General features: G+C 45.2%; 2 protein-coding genes across 8 annotated transcripts in view; one reads left to right on the forward strand and one right to left on the reverse strand.

Moving 5' to 3' along the window:
• HDHD2 (haloacid dehalogenase like hydrolase domain containing 2) overlaps positions 1–2,439 on the forward strand; it is a 29,052-nt gene extending 26,613 nt beyond the window's left edge. For all 3 annotated transcript variants that reach the window (XM_006136754.5, XM_006136755.5, XM_006136756.5), the window contains exons 6-7: positions 815–878; positions 1,237–2,439. In XM_006136754.5, coding sequence (XP_006136816.1) covers positions 815–878; positions 1,237–1,340 — 168 coding nt within the window. In that variant the 3' untranslated portion in view covers positions 1,341–2,439. The remainder of the gene's footprint in view (positions 1–814; positions 879–1,236) is intronic.
• A 7,745-nt stretch (positions 2,440–10,184) lies between these two features.
• KATNAL2 (katanin catalytic subunit A1 like 2) overlaps positions 10,185–26,392 on the reverse strand; it is a 51,061-nt gene continuing 34,853 nt past the window's right edge. For 3 of the 5 annotated variants that reach the window (XM_014580419.4, XM_006136757.5, XM_014580421.4), the window contains 4 exons: positions 21,982–22,092; positions 13,892–14,054; positions 12,006–12,108; positions 11,249–11,666 (listed from right to left, as the gene is read on the reverse strand). In XM_014580419.4, the coding sequence (XP_014435905.3) occupies positions 11,527–11,666; positions 12,006–12,108; positions 13,892–14,054; positions 21,982–22,092 (517 nt within the window). In that variant the 3' untranslated portion in view covers positions 11,249–11,526. Of the gene's footprint in view, positions 10,735–11,248; positions 11,667–12,005; positions 12,109–13,815; positions 14,055–21,981; positions 22,093–26,392 lie in introns of those variants that run through there. The other 2 variants (XR_016349957.1, XR_003086881.3) reach the window with 2 other exon arrangements.

Below are 26,392 nucleotides of genomic sequence, written 5' to 3' on the forward strand. Positions count from 1 at the left end.
GACACTCTTGCGCCAGAAGGAGCTGTCTACACTGCCCCTTCTGGCGCACGAAAAACCCTCTTGCTCAATGCCACTACGCCGATTATTTTCAGGAATAATGGCATTGCGCAAGAGGGTTTTTGTTGCGCAAGAAGGGGCAGTGTAGACAGCTCCTTCTGGCGCAAGAGCCTCTTCTGCAAAAATGGTGGCTCATTAGGTATGCTAATGAGGCTAAGCGATATTCCATGCTTAGCCTCATTTGCATAATTCTTGTGCAAGAAGCCACGAGTGTAGACATGCCTAAAGGTTCCAACTTTATCGATGACCCACATAAGCATCAGATTGACATCTACATGATGGATTTTGGTTTTTTTTTAAAACCTAATAAATTACAAATGTGTGCACATTAAAAGAACAGTATTCATATTTCAATGTCAAGCACTCAGGTAGCCTGAATTCTGATATTTCTGAAGTTTTGAGTGCACCTGAAAATGCAAAGAGGCAGTCTTCCAAGTATCACTAGATGCCTGAACACCAAAACCCTACTAAGCATCTCTCTGCATCTTTAGGCACATACAAACTTTTTAAAAACTGGTCCTCAATTTGAGTATTTAAGCCATATATGAGATTTAGTTTAAATGTTGCAGTCCTTTCTCAAGCAAAGCTCCCATAGAGATAACTTTAGTGCATTTTGTCCAAGTGGTAATTTCAGGATATGGCGTATTATTGTTTTGATTACCTGGATCATGGCATGGTGGTGAGCACCACCGAATGCCCATAAACAAATTTGTTTCTGTAACTCTAGATTAACCTTGTTGCCTCTTCTGTCTGCCAGGATTGTAGGGATGATGTTGGTGGAGCCCAGAATGCTGGCATGTTAGGTATTTTAGTAAAGACTGGTAAGTACCGTATGGATTTTGACAATTCGTGATAAATTTGTTCACTGAAGTAGAGGGGGTTCAAATAACTCCATCACATAACTAATCAGTTGCAAAATTAGGTTGGGGTTTTGGTCAAACCACCTCTGGGGGAATCTAAATAGAGTCTTAAATGAATGTCAGCCTAACGCTGCAAAGATCATCTGTGATGCATTAGGTCAAGGAGTATGCCAAGTGGTGACGCCTTTTAAAGGGCTTTGTTTGTGAAACACATGTGATAGGAGCATCTGACAGAATCTGTTTTAGCTACAGGGAAGACTAGGCTGGCTGGACAGCCAAAGCAGCTTTTAAAAAGCACCTTTTTGTTCTTTTATTTCAGGTAAATATCGAGCAGCAGATGAAGACAAAATTAAACCAGCTCCTTACCTAACCTGTGAGAGTTTCCCACAAGCAGTAGACCATATCCTACAACATCTGCTATGAGAGAAGCATTTAGTTTGGAGAAACTTGACTCTGTCTTGACATTATTGCCTCTTTCCTCCTCACAAAATAAAACTCAAAGCACTATGTGCAATCAGGCCATGAACATGTCTCGCTGCAAAGCACTGAAAGGAAATGATACTAATATGCAACCCAGTGGCAAAGCATTGGTAAAACTCTCCTGCTGTCCTGAAGATGGAACACAGTGTGGAAAAGAGGTCTCAGGTATGCATCAGGTCAGATGGCAGGAGGAAGGAAACCAACCAACAGAAAAAATAATTTGCTTTCTTGTATTATGCAAGGATATGAGGGAAGTTCACATAGAGTCTTTGTTTTTGACTATTTAAAAGTAACTGTTTAAAAAGTCCATCAGAAATGTACAAGATAGTAACCATCAACAAAGCATAATAGCCTTTTTTAGCCTAAATGATATGTCTGTATGTTTGTTTTAGTTACCATGTGTCTTCTCTCTGCTGTGATATGACTAATTTAAATGTCGAGATGATACACATTAGGAATGACTTACAGTTTAGGGTAGTATCATTATTAATAGCCATCCCTGCTGATTTCTCTCCCTCATTTCAACCAGGTAACAATTGTTTGAATTTTATATAAAATTTGAAAAAAACAAACTATCAGTATTTTACAGATGTTTTAATTAGATACCGTTATTAACAGGAATGGTGTAGAAACAAAAATATGGTCCTTAATGGCTTTATAGGTCATGAATTTTTGAAGTTAGACTTCAGCAGGGTCCTATTAACTGTGCAGTTGTAAGGTTTTTTTTTTCCTTTTTAATGCTATGAGAAAAATCCTTCAAAACCCATGGGACCGCTTCAAGCTTTTAAGCACTTGGTTAATACAGCTGTAAAATGAAATCTCATTCTGTAGCATGCATTGTTCTTTCTGCATGTGTGAAATCCACCAAAATGAACTAACTTTGTAATGATGGTAAATGGCTTTCCTGGTCCATTTGCAAGCTGTAATAATCAAAGTCCTTTCCAGTTGTTTTACAGTGCTCCTATGTGTTAAATTATGAGACTGTAATTGTACATCATTGTTGTACTCACCTTATTGAAAATATAGTTGTATTACTAAGCCACACTGCTTCTAATTGAGAAAAAATATCATAATGAATATGTAGCAGCAGGCTCAATCTAAAGAAAGAAGCTTTACCCACAATCTTTGTGGCTGGTTACATTTCACTTGGAGTGAATTTCAGCAAGCTGTGCCTTGGACACAGCAAGCCGTGCCTCTTTGGTTGTGAGGCTGTCTCTTTGGTCTGTATTTGGGGATTTGAAATTACTTCTGCAAATGTGGTTGAGTTTAGTGACTCCAATCCAACCTCTCATTTCCTCTTCCCAAAATCCTGTGAAAGTCAAGGACTATATAGGGTAATAGAGCCCCTCCCTGAGCCACCTAAAAGATCTGCCTCCCTTACCTAATACACAGAGTGATGAGTAAATTCAGTCAGCCAACCACTCCCTGGGTGTGTCTACACTGGGCCACTTATTCCGAAAATCAGCCGCTTTTCCGGAATAAGCCGCGAGCTGTCTACACTGGCCCTTGAATTTCCAGAAAAGCAACGATGCTGTACTGTACAAAATCAGCCGCTATTCCGGAAACCGTACGATGCTCCCGCTCGGGCATAAGTCCTTTTTCCGGAAAAGTTTTCCGGAAAAGGGCCAGTGTAGACAGCTTTTCCGGAAAAGCAGAAGAAACGTAAAAAAGCGGTTTGGACGGCGGGAGACCCCGTAGAAGCCACGGACTTCCGCATTACCCGAGGGCTTAAAGAGCACGCACACTACAGGCCGCACGTGGCAGGAGGCCCTCAGCGACCTCCCTTCCCAGCTCTGCGATGTGGCAAGTGTGCTGCCCAGCCACCTCAGCGGAGGCATGGCAGCTCGAGGTGGTCAGCCACCGTCACCCGGGGCAGAGGAGGAAGCCCCCAGGGGCCGGAAGCGCAGGGCCCCATCCTGGACCCCCAGGGAGCTGGAGGCCCTCCTGGACCTGTGGGAGGAGGAGGAGTGTCTCCATGACCTCCAGTCCCGCCGCCGGAATGCTGAGCTGTACACCCGGATGGCCCGGAACCTCGCCCAGCAAGGGCACCCCAGCCGCAACTGCGAGCAGGTCCGCTCGAAGGTTAAGGAGTTGCGGCTGGGGTACGTGCGGGCCACGGAGGGGAGGGGAGCAGGGCCTGATGCCTGCCCCTATTTTGAGCGGCTGAACTCATTTTTGGGCGAGCCAGCCCCGCAAGGCCCAGCTGTCCCCGTTGACACCTGCCAGCACCCCCCGATCATTCGTCCCACCGAACCGGAGGAGGAAGACGAGAGTGGCGGCGCTTCGGGAGAGGAGGCCAGCGTTGCCACCCAGCAGGCCCCCTCCAGCAGCTCCTCTGTGGCCGGGGAGGAACCCACTGGTGAGTCTTTGAAGGTTACACTCCCAAAGGGCGGGGGGCGGAGGGCGGGGGGGAGCGAGACCCAAGTGTCCGGAGGGGGGAAGAGGAGAGCATGTCACTCAGGCCACGTGAGCTGCACGCTGCATAGCATGCGGCAGTTAGCAGCACGTGCAACCACGTGCAGCCTGGTGACTGAGCGGCAGGTGGCCGTGGCAGGCAGCTGCGGGCCCGGCTGGGACCGTGCTTCTCACACACATTTCAGCGGGATGAGGGGGAAGGGTGGATGCCGGCTGGAACCGGCCAGGGCCCGAGGGACTCAGCTCAGAGCCTGCTGCTCCACCAAGGGGTGCAGCACAGGGAATGGCACACAGTCCCAGGCCTGGCTGTGAGGCACAGCCAGCTGCTCCTGGGATAAGTGCAGCGTCACAGTCCTGTGACCGTGGACCGCCACCGAGCCGCTCACCTGCTCCCAGTGCCTTGGCAGGTTCCCCGAGGGAAGTCCCCACTGCGGCCACACCTGTCCCTGGGCTACCAGGCTTGCGGGAGGGATAGTGGGAGGGAGATGGGCCCCTGAGTTTTGCTGCAAGGATGGGACATCCCCCCACCCAGTCACCCTTTCTGGTTCTGACCAGGAGATATCGCACGCAATGGGATCTGAGAGCCCAGACCGCCACTGACAGGTGTGCTCCCAGGCACTGCGTGGGGATGCATCTCGCTCCCTGTCAAACACCAGTGATTAGCCCTAAGCTTTTCACAGTGTCCACCGGCAGGGAGTTCCACAGGTGAACGCAGCACAAGCACCCTCCTGCCCTGCACGGAGCCAGGATACAGACCGGTGCTTACAATACTGCAGGGAGGACCCTACTCCCAGGGGTGGTCCTTCTTGCCAACATACAACACCCCCCGGGAGCAGGAGGGGAACTGAGTGGGCCCAAGCCACAACTGTGCGGTCACCTGGGGCTCTGGGGTGGAGGGCATGGAGGTGTGGGGACAGTGGATGGCCTGCCTGACTGACCCGTCCTTTCTTCTCTTCCCTGCAGCGGGACCAAGCACCAGACCCGCGACTCCAGCAGCAGCGGCACCCCCAGCTGCCCAAGCCCGGAGGACCAGGCTCCGACACCGGGACCAGCTGCTTCGGCGTCATGTCACCGCGGTGGAGGGGATCCAGACCTCCATTGCGGAGCGTGTGCAGGGGGACCAGGAGTGGCGGCAGGAGGGATGGGCTGCGTTCCTGGAGGAATGCCGCGAGATGCGTGCCACAATGGGCACCCTGACGGCACATTTAATACATGCCATCCACTATGGCATGGCCGGACTGCATGCCCCCGCCATCCCTCTGGGAGCACAGCCCATGCCCCCTCCTATCCCTGCTCCTCTCCCAGCTCCTGCTCCTCTCCCTGCTCCTGCTCATGCTCCTGCCCCTGACCGTGCTCCTGCTCCTGACCCTGCTCCTGCTCCTGACCATGCTCATGCTAATGCTCATGCTCCTGCCCCCGACTGTGCTCCTGCTCCTGACCCTGCTCATGCTCCTGACCCTGACCGTGCTCATGCTCCTGACCCTGACCCTGCTCATGCTCCTGACCCTGACCCTGCTCATGCTCCTGCTCCTGACCCTGAAGACCGTGCTCCTACTCGTGCTCCTACTCGTGGGCACCTCAGCGTGCAGGCTGCCCCAACGCGGTCTGCCCAGCGTGGGCAGGTCCGCCCCCAGAGGGGCGCTCGCAGGGGCCACCCGTCCCAGTAACTGCCCCCCCCTCCTTCTCGCAGTTAAAGGTCCCCCCCCCCCCCTTTGTAAATAAAAAGTTCTGTTTTCATTTCAATCTTGTGTGGTTATTGTGTTCCTCTAGTAACTGTACAGAAATTGTGAGATGCCAATTAGCCACTTCAATTTAAGAGGGTTACAACTGTGGACAACAAATTCATGACTCTATCACCGGGGGGGGGGGGGGGGGGGGGCTTTTTCAGTGGTCATTGGTTCGCGGCGCATAAAGAAATACTGAGACTTTTCAGTAAAGATGTAAACCAGAAACTATATTTACATAGCAACAAACAAGCAGAAAAAAATGGTTACAATATGCAGTACAGTACAGATTCAAAAACATAAGTTAGGCGCAGGGAGGACGATTGTGGTGTTGCTGGCCACCTCGATCCTTTGGTCCTTCCGGGCCTCAGGAGAGGAACAGCCAGGAGATCCCTCGACGGATGATTGTGGTGTTGCTGGCCATGTCAGTCCTTTGGGCCTTCCGGGCCTCAGGAGAGGAACAGCCAGGAGATCCATTGAAGATGGCACTGATGTAAGCCTTCCACACAAGTCCCAAATCCTGTTGGCTGTTCCTCAGGACGGCGATGGTGGCCTAAACCCTAGCCTAACTTAAAAGAAAAACCCTAACTACACCCGACGCACCCGACGAACAGACTCGATGACGGCCGCGATGTGCTGTGACCCGACGCTTTACTACACTATGGGGGGGGGGGGGAGGTAAGGAGAGGAGGTGGGGAAGGGTAGGAGCTGGGACGGAGTACTCTGGGGTGACCCAAGCGACCCTGCTACGGGGCTTGGGCAAACATGTCCACCAGGGCCTCTCTAATGCGCACCGCCTCCTGGCGCGCCTGGCGGATGGCAGCTGTGTCGGGCTGGTCCAAGGTCTGTGCCTCAGCTGCCACCCATGCAGGGAGGAAGGCCTCCCCACTGCGCTCCACAATATTGTGGAGCACGCAGCACGCGGCCAGCACTTCCGTTGCATTCTGCTCACCCATGTCGAGACGGGTGAGCAAACAACGGAAGCGGGCTTTTAACCGTCCAAACGCCAGCTCCACTGGGTTTCGGGCCCGGTTGAGGCGGTCGTTGAACCGGGCCCGGTTCTGGTCCGGCTGCCCCGTGTAGGGCCGCATGAGCCAGGGCATCAGGGGGTAGGCCGCATCCCCGACGATGCAGATGGGCATCGGCACATTCCCGACAGTCAAGTCCCGCCGGGGGAAGTAGGTTCCCGCCTCCAACCTCTGAAATAGTCCTGAGTTCCGGAGGATGCGGGCGTCATGTGCCCGGCCGGACCAGCCGCCGTAGATGTCCAGGAAGCGACCCCGGTGATCCACGAGGGCTTGCAGGACGATGGAGCAGTACCCCTTTCTGTTCATAAAGTGGGCTGCTCGATGCTCCGGGGCCCGGATGGCGATGTGGGTGGCGTCCAGGGCTCCCCCGCAGTTGGGGAACCCGAGGGCAGCGAAGCCGGCCATGGTCTCATCGACGTCGCGCAGGCGGATGATTCTTGGCAGCAGGACGTCGTTGATGGCGTGGACGACCTGCAGAAGGGTGCAGAGAAACACAAGGGAACACATTACATACAGCCAGGGGTGAGTGTGCGCTCCCTTGGGTCCCCCCTTGATTCCCTCTGTCCACACACACACACACACACCCACCCACCCCCAGGGCCCCCCTCACCCCACGCCCCCCCCCACCAGTGGGCCGGTGCAAGGGAGGGACGGTCGAAACCCCTGAGCGACCCAGCCTGGAGTCTTGGGTGTCCCTGGGCCTGGAGTGGAGCACCCTCCCCCCATCTCACTCCCCCTGGGAGTTACCTGGATGACGATAACGCCAACGGTGGATCTTCCCACCCCGAACTGGTGTGCCACCGAGCGGTAGCTGTCCGGTGTGGCCAGCTTCCACAGCGCGATGGCAACCCTCTTGTTGACGGGGATGGGTGCCCGCAGCCGGGTGGCGGTTCTCTGCAGCACGGGGGTCAGCCAGGTGCACAGCATCAAGAAGGTCCACTTTCTCATTCGGAAATTCCGGATCCACTGGTAGTCGTCCCATCGTCCGAGGACCACACGGTCCCACCAGTCGGTGCTCGTTTCCAAAGTCCAAATGGGCCGGTCTATCGTCGGGTGCTGATGCCACGCGGTTGCCAGGACCTCCCTGGTGAGGGAGTCCAAGGCAATCTCTGCCTCCTGGTACATGAACACCAGGGCACCAGCCTGCAGCACGAGCTCCAGGCACCTGTACAGGTCTAACAGGGGCCCAAGCAGGTACATGGCCACCCACGGCTCCATAGCAGACAGTGCAGAGCAGAAAAAATAAAATGCCAGGAAAAGCTGCTGGGGGGCCAAAGGGTGGTGTCCCCAAAACTCACAGGGCAACCACCGACCCTGTGAAGGGTGCCAGTCTCTGGCAGAGGTCACAAGGCACGGGAGCACGAGACAAACGGCTGCCCGGCGAGACCCCTTTAACCACGCGTCTGGACGGAGCTCCGGCCCCGCCCCCGGAAAGGTCTGGTGGCCTTTGCCCTTTTCAAAATGGTTCCGGGCTTTTTGCTTTTCCGGAAAAGCGCGCCGCCAATGTAGACGCGCTTTTCCGGAAAAGCGCATCGTTATCGCGGAAACTCCGTGGCCAATGTAGACGCTCCTTTTCCGGAAAAGCTGAAAACGGAATGTATTCCGTTTTAAGCATTTCCGAAATTCATGCCAGTGTAGACGTAGCCCCTGTGTAGCATCTGTGACATATAAGCCAACAGAAAATGTAACTGACAAAGAATGGGTTGTCCATCTGAGGGTATGCCTACACTGAAGAGTTTTTCCGAAAAAGCTACACTTACGTCCACACTGCTATTGCGTTCTTTCAATAGAAAGTCGAAAGAATGAGGGGAGGTTTTCTGACAGCAGTAAACCTCTTTCTACAAGGAAGAAGCCTTTTTCTGAGAGAGCTTTTTCAGAAAAAGGAGTGTGTGGATGCGGAAGAGTGTTTTCTTGAAAGAGGCAGCCTCCAGGAAAAAGCACAGGTGCCCTAGTGGCCACTCCATCCACAGTAATCACAACTGAAATGCGAAATAGCGTCCAATCAATGTGGATACTATCTTTCGAAAAAGCACATCGCTTTTTTGTTGCGCTTTTGCTGTATAGATGCTCTCTTTCAAAAAAAGCTTATTCCGAAAGAAGCTTGCAGTCTAGTTGTAGCCTGAGAGGGAAGTGTGGGTATGTTGTAGCCAATCATGTGACATTTATACACAAGAGCAGCTCACCTGAGACCACATAAGGGGACATCTGGAAAAGATAACAAGGAAGTGGCATCTACTGTTAGTAAGGCAGAGAGGATTAGAAGAGAGTTACAGAGGATTGAGATCTTTCTTCAGAAAAATATGGTTCCTAAAAGGGAATGCAGTCACTCAAAGAGCACATGGCAGTGGTTTAACTCTGTTACTTACTTTTCCATTTTTAGAAGGAGAGGAAAGATCTCCATATTCAAACCTTGGATTCATATCCTACTCCAATCCAAAGGCCTGTTTAGTTCCCACAGGTGGCTGTGCAATTGCAGTTAGCTACTCCAAACAGTATTTCAGGGCTGTGTTCGTGAACGACACTGCAATTCCCCACCGCCAAGCTCCGCCTATTCTTCACCTTGCCTACTAAAAGCCACTTACCTCTTCTTCCTCTTCACTGGCCTCTTTGCTTAGTCCAAGACCTTTCCCCCTTGACTGTACTTTGTGTCGATTCTCCCCCCTGCTGTGTACCTGTGTTCATGCAATCCCCTAGGACCAGAGACCTGTATGCCAAACCTCCACTCGTTACATCTGTGTAAAACTTGCTTCTTCAAAGGAGGCTAGTAACCTATGATCCTGGACAGGTTCTATTTTAAAAGTACAGTGGAGTCTGGATTAACCGACACCCGGTAAGTCGACACTCTGCTTTATCTGACCCTGCAGCTCCCGAGGATTTTGTCCCCGGGAGCTGCACGGTCGGATACAGTGCGGGTCGGGAGAATGGCCCCACTTGTTGCCCCGTTGCTCTCTAGGAGCAGCTGCTGCCACTCCTGCCGGGGATGAAGCGGCCCCGGCAGGAGCGGCAGCAGCTTCTAGAGAGGAAGGGAAAAGTTGATGCTGCTCTGCCGGGGATGCTTCATCCTCCGCAGGAGCGGCATCAGCTGTTCCGTTGCTCTCTACAGTAGAGTCCGTATCATCCGACATATTCGGTAATCTGACCATGTGTCAGTCCCGTTTAGGTCGGATGATAGGGACTCTACTGTATGGTCATTAGCTCCACCTCTAAAGACGTGAAGTAGCAGCTCTGGCAATCACATCATCTTTTCATCTTCACTCTCATCCACCTCTTCCTGTAGTGACATCCCTTTCTCCTGTGACTTTACTTGGACTGTGGATAGTTGCTCCATTAGGCCCTGAGCTGCCATCCCCAAATGAAAGCTACAAGATCACCATTATTTTGTGGCCATGTTAGCCATGAGCTCTGCTAGCCCTGGTCTACACTAGGGAGTTTTTTTTCAAAATAACTCCCCTTATTTGGAAATAACAAATGGAGCATCCACACTATCAAGCCTATTATTTCAAAACAATCACCTCATTATTTTGAAATAATTCCTGTTTTCCACAAGGAATAATGCCTATTTCAAAATAACAGTAGTGTGGATGCTCCACAGCTGCTATTTTGAAACAACTATTCCCCGGGGTCATTCAACGTAATTACGCCCAAGTGCTTCCTGGGGCTTTAAGTTGAGGTAGCACGTTCACATTAAGGTAGGCTGCCTCAGACTAGGCTTCCCTGTAGTGTGGACATGCTATTTCGATTATTTTTTCAGGAGTTATTTCTAAATAATGTCATAGTGTAGACATGGCCCTAGGCAAGAATAGCGTGCACAGGGATGGGGACCTTGTGATTGAGAGCTGATTAGGGTACATATGGAAGGGAACTCTATGGGTTGGGAGAGGCCCTGTCTCATTGTGGCTTTTTATGTATCACACGTAAGAATGGTTTCAGCTTGGTGTAGGCTTCCACAGTGCTCAAGTAGATCTTGGCCATTATCACTGCTTGACATGTGGATAGGTTTTGCGCACTGAATTCTAATAACTAGCAACAGACCATATAACTCATTCCCCCTCTTTAAAAAAGTGTTGTTAGCGTCACAGATATTCTTAGCCCTATGAATCATCTCAACTGTCATCCACTTACAGTTCCTCTTCAGCATATGCCTCTTCAGTTTTGGAAAAATCCTGACTTCTAAAGATACCAGTTAATGAACAAACAAACAAACAAACAAAAAAGGAAGGAGGAAAGACCATTAGAATAGAATAGCTACCAGAGCTGGGCTCCATGTACTAAGTAAGTAATTTAAATTAGCCCAGATTCTTCAGCAAAAATGTACTGATACGCACTACACTACTCTAATAAAAGCAAACTTACATTGGTTGTAGTTGGGTAAAAATGAACCAAAAAACAAATGGGGTGGAACACACACATCAATACATGAACAAATTCTATCCCAGACCAAAACCCCTTAACCTGACCATGACTACATGGTAATAAGAAGATGGTGAATTTAATCCAAGATGGGAATTTTTAAAAAGTCACTTACACTTCATTGGCTAGTAAATGCCAGATTGGTTGTGATGATATAGTTTGAGTACAGTAAACCCATAAATCTTGCTATTTCTGACACGCGCTTTCTACTTTTGCTCCTCTCCCCCTAAGTAGTAAAAATCACTTGCAGTGAATAAAGATGATGCAATATTAGTCAATTTATAAGGCTTTATGTATAAAGTTAGTGCTAGTATCTTCATTGCATATTCACAGTAGACATACATTTTCCATGAAGAACAAATTCTAATTGTCATTGAACATGGTAAATTGAAAAATGTACCTTGCAGATTGAATATACAGATTCTCTCTTTCAATTTTCTGAAACAAACAAGTAATTGTTTTTCCATCATAGTTCAGTCCTAGCTGTAGCAGAACCACAGTTACAGATGTCATTTGGATAGTGGGTGTCTTTGATTTTAAAGTCAAACTATTTCAGACAGATTCAAAATCTCTCTGCCAGGCTATATACTTCTGACTTAAATTCTTTGCTGAAGGCTTGGTGTGAGCAATCACATCCAGGAAATCTGCTGTTGTGACAGTTTCCAGTCGGAGTTCGGGTAAATTACTGCTACCTGGAGAGAGAAAATTGACCAAATGCTGAAAGCGAATGAGATCAGTACTAAGAGATGCACTTTTTAAGCCAGTGCATAATGCAAAATACTTGGTTAATATGCTAAACAGAAAGCTGGACATAGCAGGAGAGGAAATGATTTTTACAGTGTTCACTGCACAGAGACTGATAGCCTCAAGAGATGATCTGATTTTTGGAAATGTTGGCTTTAATTAGATTTTTACAAATGCAGGTTAAAACTTTTCTAAGCGAATAAGAGCACCACCTGCTGGCATGTGAAACTATAACATCTAACAGATCAGCATTTCTTAGATGGGATTCTCTGACAAAGCTATTGTACCTGACTGATGATTTTCAAGAGCATTGAAGATTTTCCTCACTGGCCGCATAGCTGCCTCCTTGCAAACCAGTTTAATGTCCGAACCAGAGTACCCTTCTGTCTCCTAATACAAAAATCACAATTCACAGGGTTACCAATCATTGCACATGATATATAAATGCTTGTGTTACTTAAAACTTGCTTTGATTGCAGAGTTGCTATATGCAGGTGCAAATCAGGCATTTGGTTTCTTAAGGACAGTCTTCTGTCGATCAAATAAAATCTTCATCTCACTCTGTTTCCCACCTCATCTTGCCTGTTTTGATTGTAAACTCATGGGCTGTGTCTACACTGGCACGATGTTGCACAAAAGCGGCCGCTCTTGCGCAAAAACTTGCTGCCTGTCTACACTGGCCGCGTGTTCTTGCGCAAGTAAACTGATGTTCTAATGTATGAAATCAGGGCTTCTTGCACCAGAACTCTGATGCTCCTGCTCAGGAAGAAGCCCTTTTGCACAACTGTTCTTGCGCAAGAGGCCAGTGTAGACAAGCAACATGAATTTCTTGTGCAAGAAAGCCCTATGGTTAAAATGGCCATCAGAGCTTTCTTGTGCAAGAGAGCGTTTACACTGGCATGGATGCTCTTTTGCAAAAGCACATCTCTTGCACAAAAGCACGTGCCAGTGCAGACGCTCTCTTCTGGAAGAGTTTTTGCAGAAGAACTCTTCTGCAAAGGAGTTTTTGTGTGAGAACGCCTCAGTGTAGACGTAGCCATGGACTTCTTCCAGAGCCCACTGAAGTCAATGGGTGTCTTTTCATAGGCTTTATGTCTCTGTCTCTTGCCTAGTGCAATGGGTCTCCAGGCACCACTGTGCTAGGGCAAATTTTCAACATCAGGGCTGGTCTACAAAAAATGTGCACCCAAATAACTGTTTTGCTCCCATCTTTTGTAAATGAATACTCTTATTTTGAGTTAAGAGCATTCTGTTGCCATTTAGCTAAATCACTCTTAATCTAAAATAAAAAGTGCACACACAAAAACAAGAAGCAGTTTCAGTATTTTGGTGCTGGTTTGTGTGTGGACTCATGAGAATCCACAGCTGATACTACAACCTTATGTTTGCAGTTTGAGTGCACTGTATTTGTTAAATATTAAGACTGCTTTATTCGGTTTCATAGACAAAATGGTTTTGATGCCGTGTGTCTTTATAAACTATTCTCGGCAGAGTGTAGGAGCTGATAATGGCCTGAATTCAGGCTCTCAGGAAAATAACTGAGTTCTTGGAAGCTGATGCCCTAATGACTCTTCTCTCTATTGATGCTCTTTCATACTGCACTAGATCCACAACAAATGCTTCCTACTCGGTGGAGTGCTGTTCCAGGCTTACCTCCAATACAGAAAGACCCCACTGTAGTGTTAGGAAAACTGGAAGTGTATAGTTATGGTAATTTTTTTCTGTCTCTGTCTGTCTGAAATAGCCAAAAGTCGATGCAATCATTGCATCAAAATACATCTCTGACTTACAAGTTGAGTCATACAAAACTGGTGATTTCACCAACTAAGACAAGTTCAACACTTCAGCTCTCATTGATGTTCCCTTGTAGGAAGAGTCCCCTCTTACCCACATTCAAGCTTTCAGCTTCATAATTTGAGCTTTCATCCCCTTCCTCCCAGCTACAGGGTTTACAGAAGCTACTTACAACATTTAGAGTTTAAAGATACTAACCCTGATTCTCTGCTTAACACTAGTTCACACTTGTGTAATTCCCCTGACTTCAATTAAGTAACTCTTCATTTACATCAGTTTCAATGAGAGTAGAATCAGGCTTACCACATTGCCACAATTCCCTTGCTGAAAGACTGCAGGCTGAGTACCCAGGGGTGAATTACAGCTGCTTTGTTCTCACCTGACCCAGCAAGCTGTACTCCAGATCGGTTCTTAGCTCCACTCCTCCACTGTTACTCACAGGGGGCAGCCAGTGCTGAATCATAGCCTGTCGGGCCTCTTTACTTGGGAGGTCAACCAAAATCCTCTTCTCCAGCCGTCGCAACATGGCATAATCTAATTCCCTAGGGAGAAGGAAAACAGGGATGAAGTTCTCAGCAAGATTATGTGTTTGCACAGATGGGTGCACTTCTGAAAAACTAAGCTGCTCGTAGCAGGAAGCCATTTCATATTTTCAGAGCTCCTGGTGATCCTTACAACCTATTTTATAAAATAGTAACTCATCATCATCATCCATTGTTGCCAATTAACTCTGTTTGTAGTAGATTAACTGATTAATTCATAAGTGAAAATGTATAGGTTAATGCTGTAGACTACATGCATTTCCCTTTCTCCTCCCTTGCCAGTACATTTTTTACCAGTCTGGCCAGCAGCTTGGCTCAGTCCTGGCTCACACTGGGTCTGGGACCTACCGCTGCTGCAGCTCTGCATTTAAAGTATATTAGGAGGCAGGCAGCTCAGCTCTGTTCCAACTCGTGCTGGGTCCAGGAGTTCCTGCCTGGCACCCACGCTGCTGCCTCTGATACAGTGGCTGCCAGCCCTACCCCCAGGGCCTATAGAATAGCTGACTAGCTGCTAAGAACTCATGAGATTACTCAACTATTCAATTAACCAATATTTAACCTCCCTATCCCACACTGCATAGCAAGTAACAGCTTGCTGTTTAAAGTGGCTCCAGTTGCTCTATAATAAGACTGGTGGCAAGGTTGCTGTGGGCCCGATCCAGTGAGTTAGTGGGCGTAGGCCACATCTGGCCCGCTAGCCACCTCTTGCCCACCCAGACTTAGGTGGAGTCCTTAAACAGACAGACTCTCTCAAATATATAGTAGATAAACAGCATTTTCCAATGATACAATTTTAAATGGGTGCCTAAACATTTGCACAGGAGCTTGATTTAAGTACTTAAGTTTTAATAAGATGTTGAAAAATGGCTAGTACCCAGTGCCTCCACTGAAGTCAATGGGAATAGTAGTACTCTGCACCTCAGAAAGGTCCTATTCATAAATGTTTTAGATGTGACTGCAGGCAAAGATGGAACAGACACAGTATTTAAAAAACCCACACAGCCAATTCAGAGCTTAAAGAGCTGGAAAATACATTCACGTACACTACAACACCTCTCCTCGCGGCCTGAGAAATAAATAGGAGCTGTGAAGTCCTGACCACACAGAGCTGGCATGAGGTGTTTCTGGGGAGAGGCAGCACCTGTTTTGATACTTATTTGGGGTCTTTTATGCCTGGTTTTACTTATATTTGCTTCCATCTCTTTCTCACAACAGAAAGTGGCATAGGACCCTGCAATCTACTCAACGTAAGGACCTTATTAGCAGAAGGTAGCTCTATGGTCTAGCTGTACGTCATCCCATCTTTGTGAACACACTTATGGAAGAGAAAGTACTTCTCAACGTACCTTTAGTACTTAACTCTGAGGGAAGAAGCAGCCTGTTTGTTAATCAATGCAATGTCCCTGCACCAACCTTTGGACCATTACACAGCTGGAAAGGGAAGGGGAAATGACACTATTCTGTACTAGCAAATTAAACTAATCAGTTAGGAAAGACTTCAAAGCTACTGGGGAGAAAACAGCATAGTTAAGGATCACATTAGTTAACAAAGCCTTTATTTTATTTAATTGTTTAATTATTTCAACAAGTAACTTGTCAATAAACTACACTGCTTTGTGATGAGCAAAAGGAAGCTGGGCTGGCAGGGAGGAGTGGACTGCTGAATGGAATGGAAAGATCAATAAGCTTTCTAACAAATACTGCAGTGTAGATCAGAGTGCATAAAGCGCTTTGTTTTGACTTCTTTTCCACTCAACTAAAAGCAGCTTGGTATTAATTTTTCATGGGATCAACAGCCATTCAAGATAAACAAATCTTTTAAAATCTAGTTCAGTACAAGGCTGAAAAAGTGAGGAATAAAAACAATTATTTAAAATGACAGGGCTGTATCCTGATTTTTTGCGAGACACACGGTATAACTTGGAACTAGCCAGGTATCTCCTGCGCTATAAATCCCAAGAGCAATTTAGGACAAGTGCTCATGATACTGTCCCAAAGGGAAGAGTGGCTACTGATTTAAACAGCTGTCCTCATTAGAGATAACCATGGCCTAGTAGGCTGAGCATGGGGCTGTGATTCAGGAGCCCTGGCATCTACTGCTAATTCTGCAATTGGCTCTGTATGATCTTGAGCTAATAACCTTTCTGTCACCCCCATCTGTAAAATGGGGGGAAAGGGCAACTCCTCTTGCAAAGCCATTTGTGATCTACCGCTAAGCAAACAGCACTACACAAGTACAAATCATTGTCATCAACTTTCTTCCTTAAACACAAGTACCACATTTGGTGGTATTTCATGAATTTGTCCCAACATACAACCCACTAAATGCACTGTTGGGTAACACATTCTTTGATTACATAACTAAGGGAAATCAACTGACATACAAGAGCTAACAAATAATACTTGACATTTATATTGTGTGTTAACTGTTCAGGGCCTTCTACATGCCTGAACTAGTTTACCATGTGTCCAGTATCACCTGCTAAACATGTGATGTGGCTAGTATTATCCCCAATGTAGATTTCTTAGGGGACAGCAATGGGAAAAGGACACAGAGATGCTGTGACTCTTCCCAAAGCCACAGGGAGGTGTCAATATGATAACTAGGACTAGTATTCTGCCATTCATGTTACCACTACACCAAACCTTCCCCGTCAGTGTATAAAGATAATCATGAATCCAAAGAAAACGAGCAAGAACAATATTCCAGTTCCTTCCCAAATCTATTACTTCCTGTTTGCCCTGTTGTACTACTTTATTCACATTCTTTCCTCTCCACATTCGTTCTACACTCCACTACCTTCTAGGGCCAAAAGCCCATTTCACTTGCAAAACTACTCATTTTCAAATTCAGTCCTCACATTAGTAAGCCTAACTCAACTGAACTCAATGGTTTTACACTGGGATTGTCTACAGCCCAACAAGTATTTAAGAAAAAAAAGACCAATGTACACAGTGCTGGTGTGAGCAGGCACACTAATTTCAATGGAATTTCATCAACTTGAAGCAGGTCTCTGCAATAAAAATTATTTATTCATATTGACAGAAATCTCTATTTAGTGCCCTAGGCCCTGTTCTTCCCTTGTTTGTATCTATGCAAGTCAATGAGATTACTTGAGTTTCTGGAGAACAGTGAAGGGTAAAATCTGACATATTTAGAGGTGTTTAAAAATTCTGAAATGAAATTCTAAAACTTTAAAAAGGCAAGACTTTCAAAACTGGGGGAGGGAAGGGTCAGAGTCTGAAAAAACAGCAGCTCTCATTTTGACACCAAAAATAAGATGCCAAGTTTTCAAAAGATTTCAGCCCTGACTGCTGAGTGCTTTTGCAGACCTGGCTGCAGAAAGTCTCACTGGCGACTGCTGGCTGTAGAGATCTTTTGAAAACATGATCCTGCCTACCTAAAGTTAGAGGGTGAAATCTGGGCCCCAATAAAAGCAGTGAGAACATTGTTACTGATTTCATTTCAACCAGATTTCATGCAGGCTTTTACAATCCTTATTTGTGTCACAGTCCTCCAAACATTTATTCATAAATAACTTGACACGCAAGTAGTCCCATTGAAAATGTCTTGGAATTTTATTTAACCTGTTAGAGAACTGTTTAGATTTCAGGGTTTTCTGCTTGCAATTAAGACTTTAGGGGGTGAAAATGGCTGTAGTCTTTTTTCCCTGAAAAATACAAATATTTCAAATTCCAAGTTTCAAAATCTACTTTGAACACAAATGAATTTTGGATTCAGTAATATGTAATTTTGAATTGGATATGTTTTTAAAGTGAAAATGGCTATTTTGTGCAAACTTTACAGCATTTCTGGATTGTGAAAGGGGTCCAAATTAAATGCTGAAATAGTCAAAACTGTGTTGACTGTTTAGCCCAGCTATTCTCATAATGAGATTATAAATCCCATACACAGATCAGGCACATCTGATGATCTTTTTATAGAAAGCAAGCCCATTGAGGAGGTCAGCCTCATGACTGCCTCAAAAGAGGTCTGCAAGGTCCATATCTTCAGGCAACCTGCTGTCTCCTGACTCCATCTTATGGCTTCTGACAGTCCCAAAATTCTCCTTTTGCACTAGTGTGCAAGGGCATGAGGACTTCACTCTTCTGGAGACTGAACCCTCCCTTAAAATTGTACAGGTTGAAGTACAACCTGGTCTGAGACTCTCTGGTGCAGGAACATCTGTGGTTTGGCGGCCTTAGGGCTGGCTGTGGAGCCAGGAGCTCAGTGGTCTGGAGGCAGAGGAGCCTGGTGAGCTGAATGACCCTGGAAGAGCCCAGAGTCCATTAGCAGAGGGGCCGACCTCCCTCGTCCAACAAGGTCCCGCCTTCAGGACTGGTCAGGTCCTGAGGGTGCTGGACGAGAGAGGTCCAACCTGTACTGCTGCATGAAGCTTAGCTATTAGAAGGATTACTTCAACAACTGCGCATGAAAAGGAACTATGGGTTGTTCAAAACCTCTCTTTTTAAAGGGTAATGATGCTGTAATAAATTACCATTTTTATAGAATGTTACTAATGAACCACGTAAGGAGAAACAAGTTATTAATATACTAACCATTCACTTCCAAAAGATAATTACTTGCATGTGTAATAGCTACTTATCTTGAAGTTGTTTTTTTAAACAATTGGAATATTAGTAGTTTTAGAATTGAATTAATCCTATTCTGGGTCTATTTTTCATAAAGGCATTGTAATACAAAACAGGACTGATTCCACACTGATTTCTACAGGATTTCCACACTGATGTCTACAGGATTGCCCAAATGGTAAGTCAGCACAGAATTTGCCATAGTAAGTGCTGCTATTAAAGTATGGAGAAATGGCAAATGGTGGCTTTGGTGGGTTTTTTTGTTTGTGTGTGCGCGCATGAAACTATAGAATCACCATTGTATATAAAGATGAAAGGAGAATGTAGACATTTTTTGTTAATAGATTTGTTCATTTTTATTGTTGATGTAATGCCCACAAAAAGGGGCTGTTCTGAGACTGAAGTTGTCTGTCTATCCTTCAGAAGGTAGAAAACATGCACGATAAAATCTTCAAGAGCACCTAAGTGACTTAGATTTCTAAGTCACATTGAGTTTCAATGAGATTTAGGCTTGTAGGTGCCTACATCACTTTGAAAACTGGACAGGCATTTAAGTAAGTAGGTGCATTTGAAAACTTTACCTGCTTCAATCCTGATTTGAGGAAACTACTTCCATGCTGAGAGGGAGTTCACTCTCTATATCCATTCTGTCTTTGGCCTCTCTGATGAAAGGGCTACAAAGGGCTCCATTAATTCCACTGGGGAATAAAACATTAGTTAAAACTTTCCAAGATAATATTAAATGTGTCATGATAGAGATGATGTAAAACACAGATTTGAATACTTAAATTACAATGCATAATTAACATGTAAGGTTTTTTCACATACATTTGAATGGAAGTAGTTGTGGATATACAGACTGCAGTTGTTCAGACACAGTGTATGCTGCAATAGAAAAGGCAGCTCACCAATTGTAGACCAAGGATCTCTAGTCACAGAATGAGGCTCTTCCAACAAATGTCCCTAGGGCGTCCTTGTGAAAAATCAGCCAGAGAACCACCAATCAAAATAAAAAACCCAACAACAAAACATGCACAAAAGCTTCAGAGGGTATCCGAGTTAGTCAGTAACTAGAAAAACTTAAACAACAAATAGCCTAGTAGCACTTTATAGACTAACAAAACATGTGGATGGTATCATGAGTTTTCATGGGCACAGCCCACTTCTTCAGGTGACTGGAGTAGATTGTAACTACTTGAACAATCTATTTGCCATCTTTTTTCTCCTTTTTTTCCCTCCCCCCCTCCTTCCCTTATTTATTCTTGGATCTGGACTTTCAATACTCCAGTCATTTGAAGAAGTGGGCTGTGCCCACGAAAGCTCATGATTCCATCTACATGTTTTGCTAGTCTGTAAGGTGCTACTAGACTATTCGTTGTTTTTTAAAACAAAACGTGGTTCTTATGGTTGTGCAGCCCTCACTAATCTTGAGCTACTTTCAAAAGGCATCATTATGTGGTTGTCACAAAGCATAGCTAAGTAAATGCTACAGAAATTGATGTGCTTGTCAGTCAGATTCCTTGTGCTGTGTAAACAGTGACCAGTCATTTATTAATGGTGGGACATTTTGGTGAACATCTGTTGAGTAAAAACAGAAGCCTTCTGTTTCACTAAGGGGTTCTCACCTTTTTTATTCTGTAGGCCATAATTTAATACAGATTGTCTTGCGCTTGCCCTGCCCTTTCAGTTATGATCCTATGGACCACCACTCCTTCAGTTCATGATCACATATCAACTATAGCACTTTCTCGCAGGGAAAAGTAATGCTAGGGAGGTATTCAATACATTTGCCATCTTTTAAATTCATTTCAGTATAGGAAATAAAGGAGGAACCAACACCATGGGAACTAACAGCTCTCTGCAAACCTCCTACCAGTGTAAGGGGAGGGATAGCTCAGTGGTTTGAGCATTAGTCTCCTAAGCCCAAGGTTGTGAGTTCAATCCTTGTGGAGGGGATTTGGGGCAAAAATTTGTTAGGGATGGTACTTGGTCCTGCTGTGAAGGTAGGGGACTAGACTTGATGACCATCCCTTCCAGTTCTAGGAGATAGGCAATCTTCATTAATTTAATTTCACAGACCACAATTTGAGAACCACTGGCCTAGTGTATGACTACAACAGCTTTCTTCCTGCGTCCTCGTCCATCATTAGATTTGGCATATAAAACAATATAGATACGCCGCCTCTGATAAACTAAGTTCTGCAGGAAAATATTGCACTGATCTGAGTAGGTGTACCTATGCTGAGTAGAATCAGAACAGTTCAACTATCATCTCTTTCTCTTTGGCTGAGGCCAGATCAGTCCCCTTCTGCTTATGGGACTTGAAGCAAGTCAATTCAGGTGAAATGCATTTGGGGCCATAGGAGTGGGGAAATATTAGTTCTGCTTTCATGTTACCTGTATCTTCACTGGAATCTACAAGAGACCTTTTGTAGGTGCACAACAGGAATTGGGATCACGATAGCTGGGGGCAGGAAGATGCAGTGGAGTTAGGAATCAACCACTACCTGTAACACTGTTCCCCAGCTTCTCCTGGATGTATCCCACTAGGAGCTGGTGCTGCTTCTTAGACCATAGGAGGTCACTGCTACAGGTAAGCAGCATCCTTCATCCAGCTATTTCCTACCTCCACAAGCCTCTTCCCAGCAGAACCCCACTCTATATCCCAAGGGCTTTCCTGCAAAGTCACATTGCTCAGGCTTTGTCTTCAGCCCCAGATGGGGTAGCTTGGAGCCCAGGGCTTTGGCATCATGCAGTGGGGTTCTGCTTTCTGCCCTGAGCCCCAGCAAGACTAATGCCTGTCTGCTTGGCAGACCCCTGAAACCTGCTCACGCCCCACAGGGGACCCCGAACCTCTGGTTGAAAATCACGATTATATTTTCTAACAACAGACCTTTTATTCTTCTAGATATAAATGAAAATAAAGAAACTGAAGGGTTTTATCCCTCAACTTTTAAAAGTCACATATTAATACCAATGAAATCCAACCTATTTATAATGTATCTTTCTAAGCAGTGAACATTTTAAGCACCTTACAGTTTTATGCTGAAGCCCTTCTTAGCGTAAACATAGTAAATAACTTGGGTATAAAATCAAATACTCCATTTTAAATATTAGCAGCTGGTCACACCAGCATATGTCAACTTGATTATGGATTAGTCTCATGTGGCACAAATAGCAAGAATTGTAGAATTTAAAAGTGAAAGCTCCAAATTAATCTTTAAATGCTTTAACCAAATATCAAGGCTTTCTCTGCAAGAGTCTAAATAAAATCTTTATCTGTGCTTAGAGGCTCATGCAAATGTATTCAAAATGTACTCTCTGGATCTCTTACCATGGCAGATTGGACGCTGCTAAAACGAATACAAGATCATCAGATCGCGCTAGGCCATCCATCTGCACCAATAATTCTGTTTTCATCCGCCGACTTCCTTCATGTTCACCACTACCAAGATTCAGAGAAATATTGTTTGCTTGGTGCTTTAATGCAATCACCTTTATTTAGACTGAGATTCACAGCAGCTGATCCCAGTCACAGTTTTGTCCCAAGTCAAAGCATGATTAAGTGCCCTTCGCTAACATCCAAGCATTAAGTCAAGCTCCTGATGACTACTTAAATGTGCTCACTTCAGTGCATTAGCCTGGAGTTAATCCACTATTAATGGAGTAAAAGAAAATACATATTTTGTTTTATCTGTGCATAAAGATTAATACAGAAGAAATGAGTAAATACTAGAGTTGGTATTTAGAGGAAAATGTTGCTAAGCCTTGTGTTGGCATTATGTAGGAGTTGTGTATGGCATTGTGTATGGCAATATTTTCTTTCCCTTTTCGAAAGAACCACATCTAGACCATGGTTTTACTTTTGAAATGGCGCTTTTTTGAAAGAGCGCCATTACGTGATTATGCAAATAAAGCGCAGGAAATTCAAATACCAGCTTCATTTGCAATTTCAAAGTGCCTAATTTACATCCCTCTGTCAAAAGAGGGATGTAATCTAGACGCACCCTTAGAAGTGTTAATGTATTCAGTGCAAATAGTGGAAAGAGGAAGAGTTTGAGAGAGAAAAACGTTTACTACTGAATTCAGTATATTTCCATCTTCTTGGGAGCAAACAAAAAGACATGAAGAACTTAAACAGTAAACGTGAAACATGTTCCTCTTTCTTTGAGTCAGAGAGGATTAGGAATCCCAATGCTAAAGAAATATGAGATTTAAGGGCTTGTTCCTGCTATGTGCTAGGAACTCTGGCCTCAATACAGAAAAACATTTTAGCAAGTGCTTAAGTGCTTTGCTGGATTGAGGTCTCGGATCCAAAGTGCTCTGTATTTGCAAGTTCAAACCCTCAAAAAAGCCTAAATTGTATGCTCTGCAGTTCAGGTATTAGGTCCTATTTCTGTTAAGTGTCATCTTGATATACGGTGCTATATCAATATTTAATCAAATAACTTCATTCTTGGATATGTACACCACTTTGATGGATCACTCACTGAAGTCAGGGCGAGCTATAAAGGAAAGTATGAGGGCCTATAATTTATAGCCATTAATTGACAATGATTATAAGTTGTATCTTTATAATACAGTGTACTGTATACATTCTTTATGAGCACATATAAACACCCGGACATGGTATGTAAAGCATCTAGAAAACTCTGTGAAGGACACCCGATACATACAGCATCTATATATTTGTCCCTAATGCCATCAGTTTTCTGATTTGTCTTAAACTTTTAACTACTTGTATTGCCATGGATGGGAGTATTAACATTGCTTTGTCCTCACTGCTACAAACACTGTCCATGCCTTAGTAATTACATTACATAATGATGCAACTACTTCTTACTGCCTTGCATGGTCATCCCAACCAGTAAAGCCAAAAGGTTGCAGTCAAAGATCACCTTATTTTCCTCTCTGAACCCCTTCACTGTTTCCCCATTGTCCAGTCTAAATTTCCTATTTTAAAGACAGTCATAATTGCATTCTTGTACTCCTACTCATATTCTTCCCAGGCCAACATATCACAGTTAATCCCTTGCTATGTTTTACCCACTCTGGCCTTCATGCATTCTTCATGCACCACCCTTTATGCTGATAGCTATGGATCTACTGGAATATTGTTGGAATGATTGAGGTACGAGCCTCATAGGTTGAAAATGGGTTTGAACAAAAGCTATATTTTAAAAATTAAAATTTAAAAAAGTGGTTATCAGCCTTTTCATAACCATTCTGCGAGATGTGTTGCTCATGTCCATTCCAATTAGGTGTGTGCATGCACAGCAGCTGGAAGATTTTCCCCTAGCAGCATCCATCAGGTTGGCTTCAGTATCCCCAGGAGTCATCCCCTTCATGGTGCTCAATATAGGGCTCTGCCGACCCACATCCCCTTAAAAGATTAGTAACCATGTTTTCTTTTTCAAGTGACTGCTCATGTGAATTCCAGTTAGGTGATTTACAAGCCTAAATTTTTTTGAGGCGGGAGGGGATTGGAGCTTAAATGTTCACTGATTGAAGTACTGTTCTACACAAAACTGCATTGTCTCTGGTCTGCTGGGCAATGGCACGATGCAATGTGAACATACAAATGGGGGACCACATTGCCACTCTGCACATTTCCTGGATTGGAATGTGAGCCAGGAATACTGCTGATGAAGCCTGTAGTCTGTGGAGTGCACTGTTAGCAAAACGGCAGGTACCTTTGCCAGGTTCTAGCATTCCCAGATGCAGGACGTGATCCACGGCAAAGTCCTTTGGGAGGAGACTGGGAGTCCTTTCATTCTGTCTGCTACCACGATGAACATTTGAATGGACTTCAGAACAGTGTGATTCACTCAATGTAAAAGGCTAATCCTCTGTGAACACCCAGGGTGCGTCTAGACTACATGGCTCTGTCGACGGAGCCATGTAGATGAGTGTACTCAGAAAAGGGAAATGAAGCAGCGATTTAAATAATAGCCGCTTCATTTACATCAAAATGGCTGCCGCGCTGTGCCGATCAGCTGATTGTCGGCATGACAGTCTAGACAGCGATCAGCCGACACCAGAACCCTTTGTCGTCAGATCCTGTAAGCCCCGTCTAGACTACAGCGCTGTGCCGACAATCAGCTGATCGGCATAGCACGGTGGCCATTTTGATGTAAATGAAGCAGCGATTATTTAAATCGCCGCTTCATTTCCCTTTGCCAAGTACACTCATCTATATGGCTCCATCGATGGAGCCATGTAGTCTAGACACACTCCAAGTGAGTGAAGTCTTTGTTCCCTATTTGCGCACAGCTTAGGATAGAAAACTAGAAGAAAGATTATAGAATCACAGAATACAAGGACTGGAAGGGACCTCGAGAGGGCATCGAATCCAGTCTCCTTCTCTTATGGCAGGACCCAGTACTGTCTAGACCACCCCGACAGACATTTATATAACCGACTCTTAAATATCTCCAGAGATGGAGATTCCACAACATTCACAGGCAATTTATTCCAGTATTTAATCACCCTGACAGTTAGGAAGTTTTTCCTAATGTCCAACCTAAACCTCTCTTGCTGCAGTTTAGGCCTATTGCTTCTTGTTCTATCCTCACAGGCCAGGAAGAACAATTTTTCTCCCTCCTCCTTGTGACCCCCCTTTAGATACCTGAAAACCTCTATCATGTCCCCTCTCAATCTTCTCTTTTCCAAACTAAACAAGCCCAATTCTTTCAGTCTTCCTTCTTAGGTCATGCTCTATAGACCTTTAATCATTCTTGTTCTTTGCCAATTTTTCCATATCTTTCTTGAAATCTGGTGACCAGAACTGGACACAATACTCCAACTGAGCTAGCTAATCAGTGCAGAGTAGAGTGGAAGAAGGAATTCTCATGTCTTGCTCACAACACACCTGCTAATGCATCCTAGAATCATGTTTGCTTTTTTTGCAACAGCGTCACACTGTTGATTCATATTTACCTTGTGGTCCACTATGACCCCTAGATCCGTTTCAGCCGTACTCCTTCCAAGACAGTCGCTTCCCGTTCTGTATGTGCGAAACTGATTGTTCCTTCCTAAGTGGAGCACTTTGCATTTGTCTTTAGTAAATTTCATCCTGTTTACCTCAGACCATTTCTCCAATTTGTCCAGTTAATTCTGAATCATGACCCTATTCTCCAAAGCAACTGCAACCCCTCCCAACTTGGTATCATCTGCAGACTTAATAAGCGTACTCTCTATTCTGATATCTAAATAGTTGATGAAGATATTGAACAGAACCGGTCCCAAAACAGATCCTTGCGGAAACCCACTTGCTATACCTTTCCAACAGGATTGTGAACCGTTAATAACTACTGTCTGAGAATGGTTATCCAGCCAGTTATTCACCCCACCCTATAGTAGCCGCACCTAAGTTGTATTTGCCTAGTTTATTGATAAGAATATCATGCGAGACTGTATCAAATGCCTTACTAAAGTCTAGGTATACCACATCCACCACTTCTCCCTTATCCACAAGACTCGTTATCCTATCAAAGAAAGCTATCAGATTGGTTTGACATGATTTGTTCTTTACAAATCCATACTGGCTGTTCTCTATCAGCTTACTATCTTCCAAGTGTTTGCAGATGATTTCCTTAATTACTTGCTCCATCATCTTTCCTGGCACAGAAGTTAAACTGACTGGTCTGTCGTTTCCTGGGTTGTTCTTATTTCTCTTTTTATAGATGGGCACTATATTTGCCCTTTTTTCAGTCTTCTGGAATCTCTCCTGTCTTCCATTACTT

The sequence above is a fragment of the Pelodiscus sinensis genome, chromosome 6 (assembly GCF_052426305.1).
Source record: "Pelodiscus sinensis isolate ZL-2025 chromosome 6, ASM5242630v1, whole genome shotgun sequence".
NCBI lineage: Eukaryota > Metazoa > Chordata > Testudines > Trionychidae > Pelodiscus > Pelodiscus sinensis.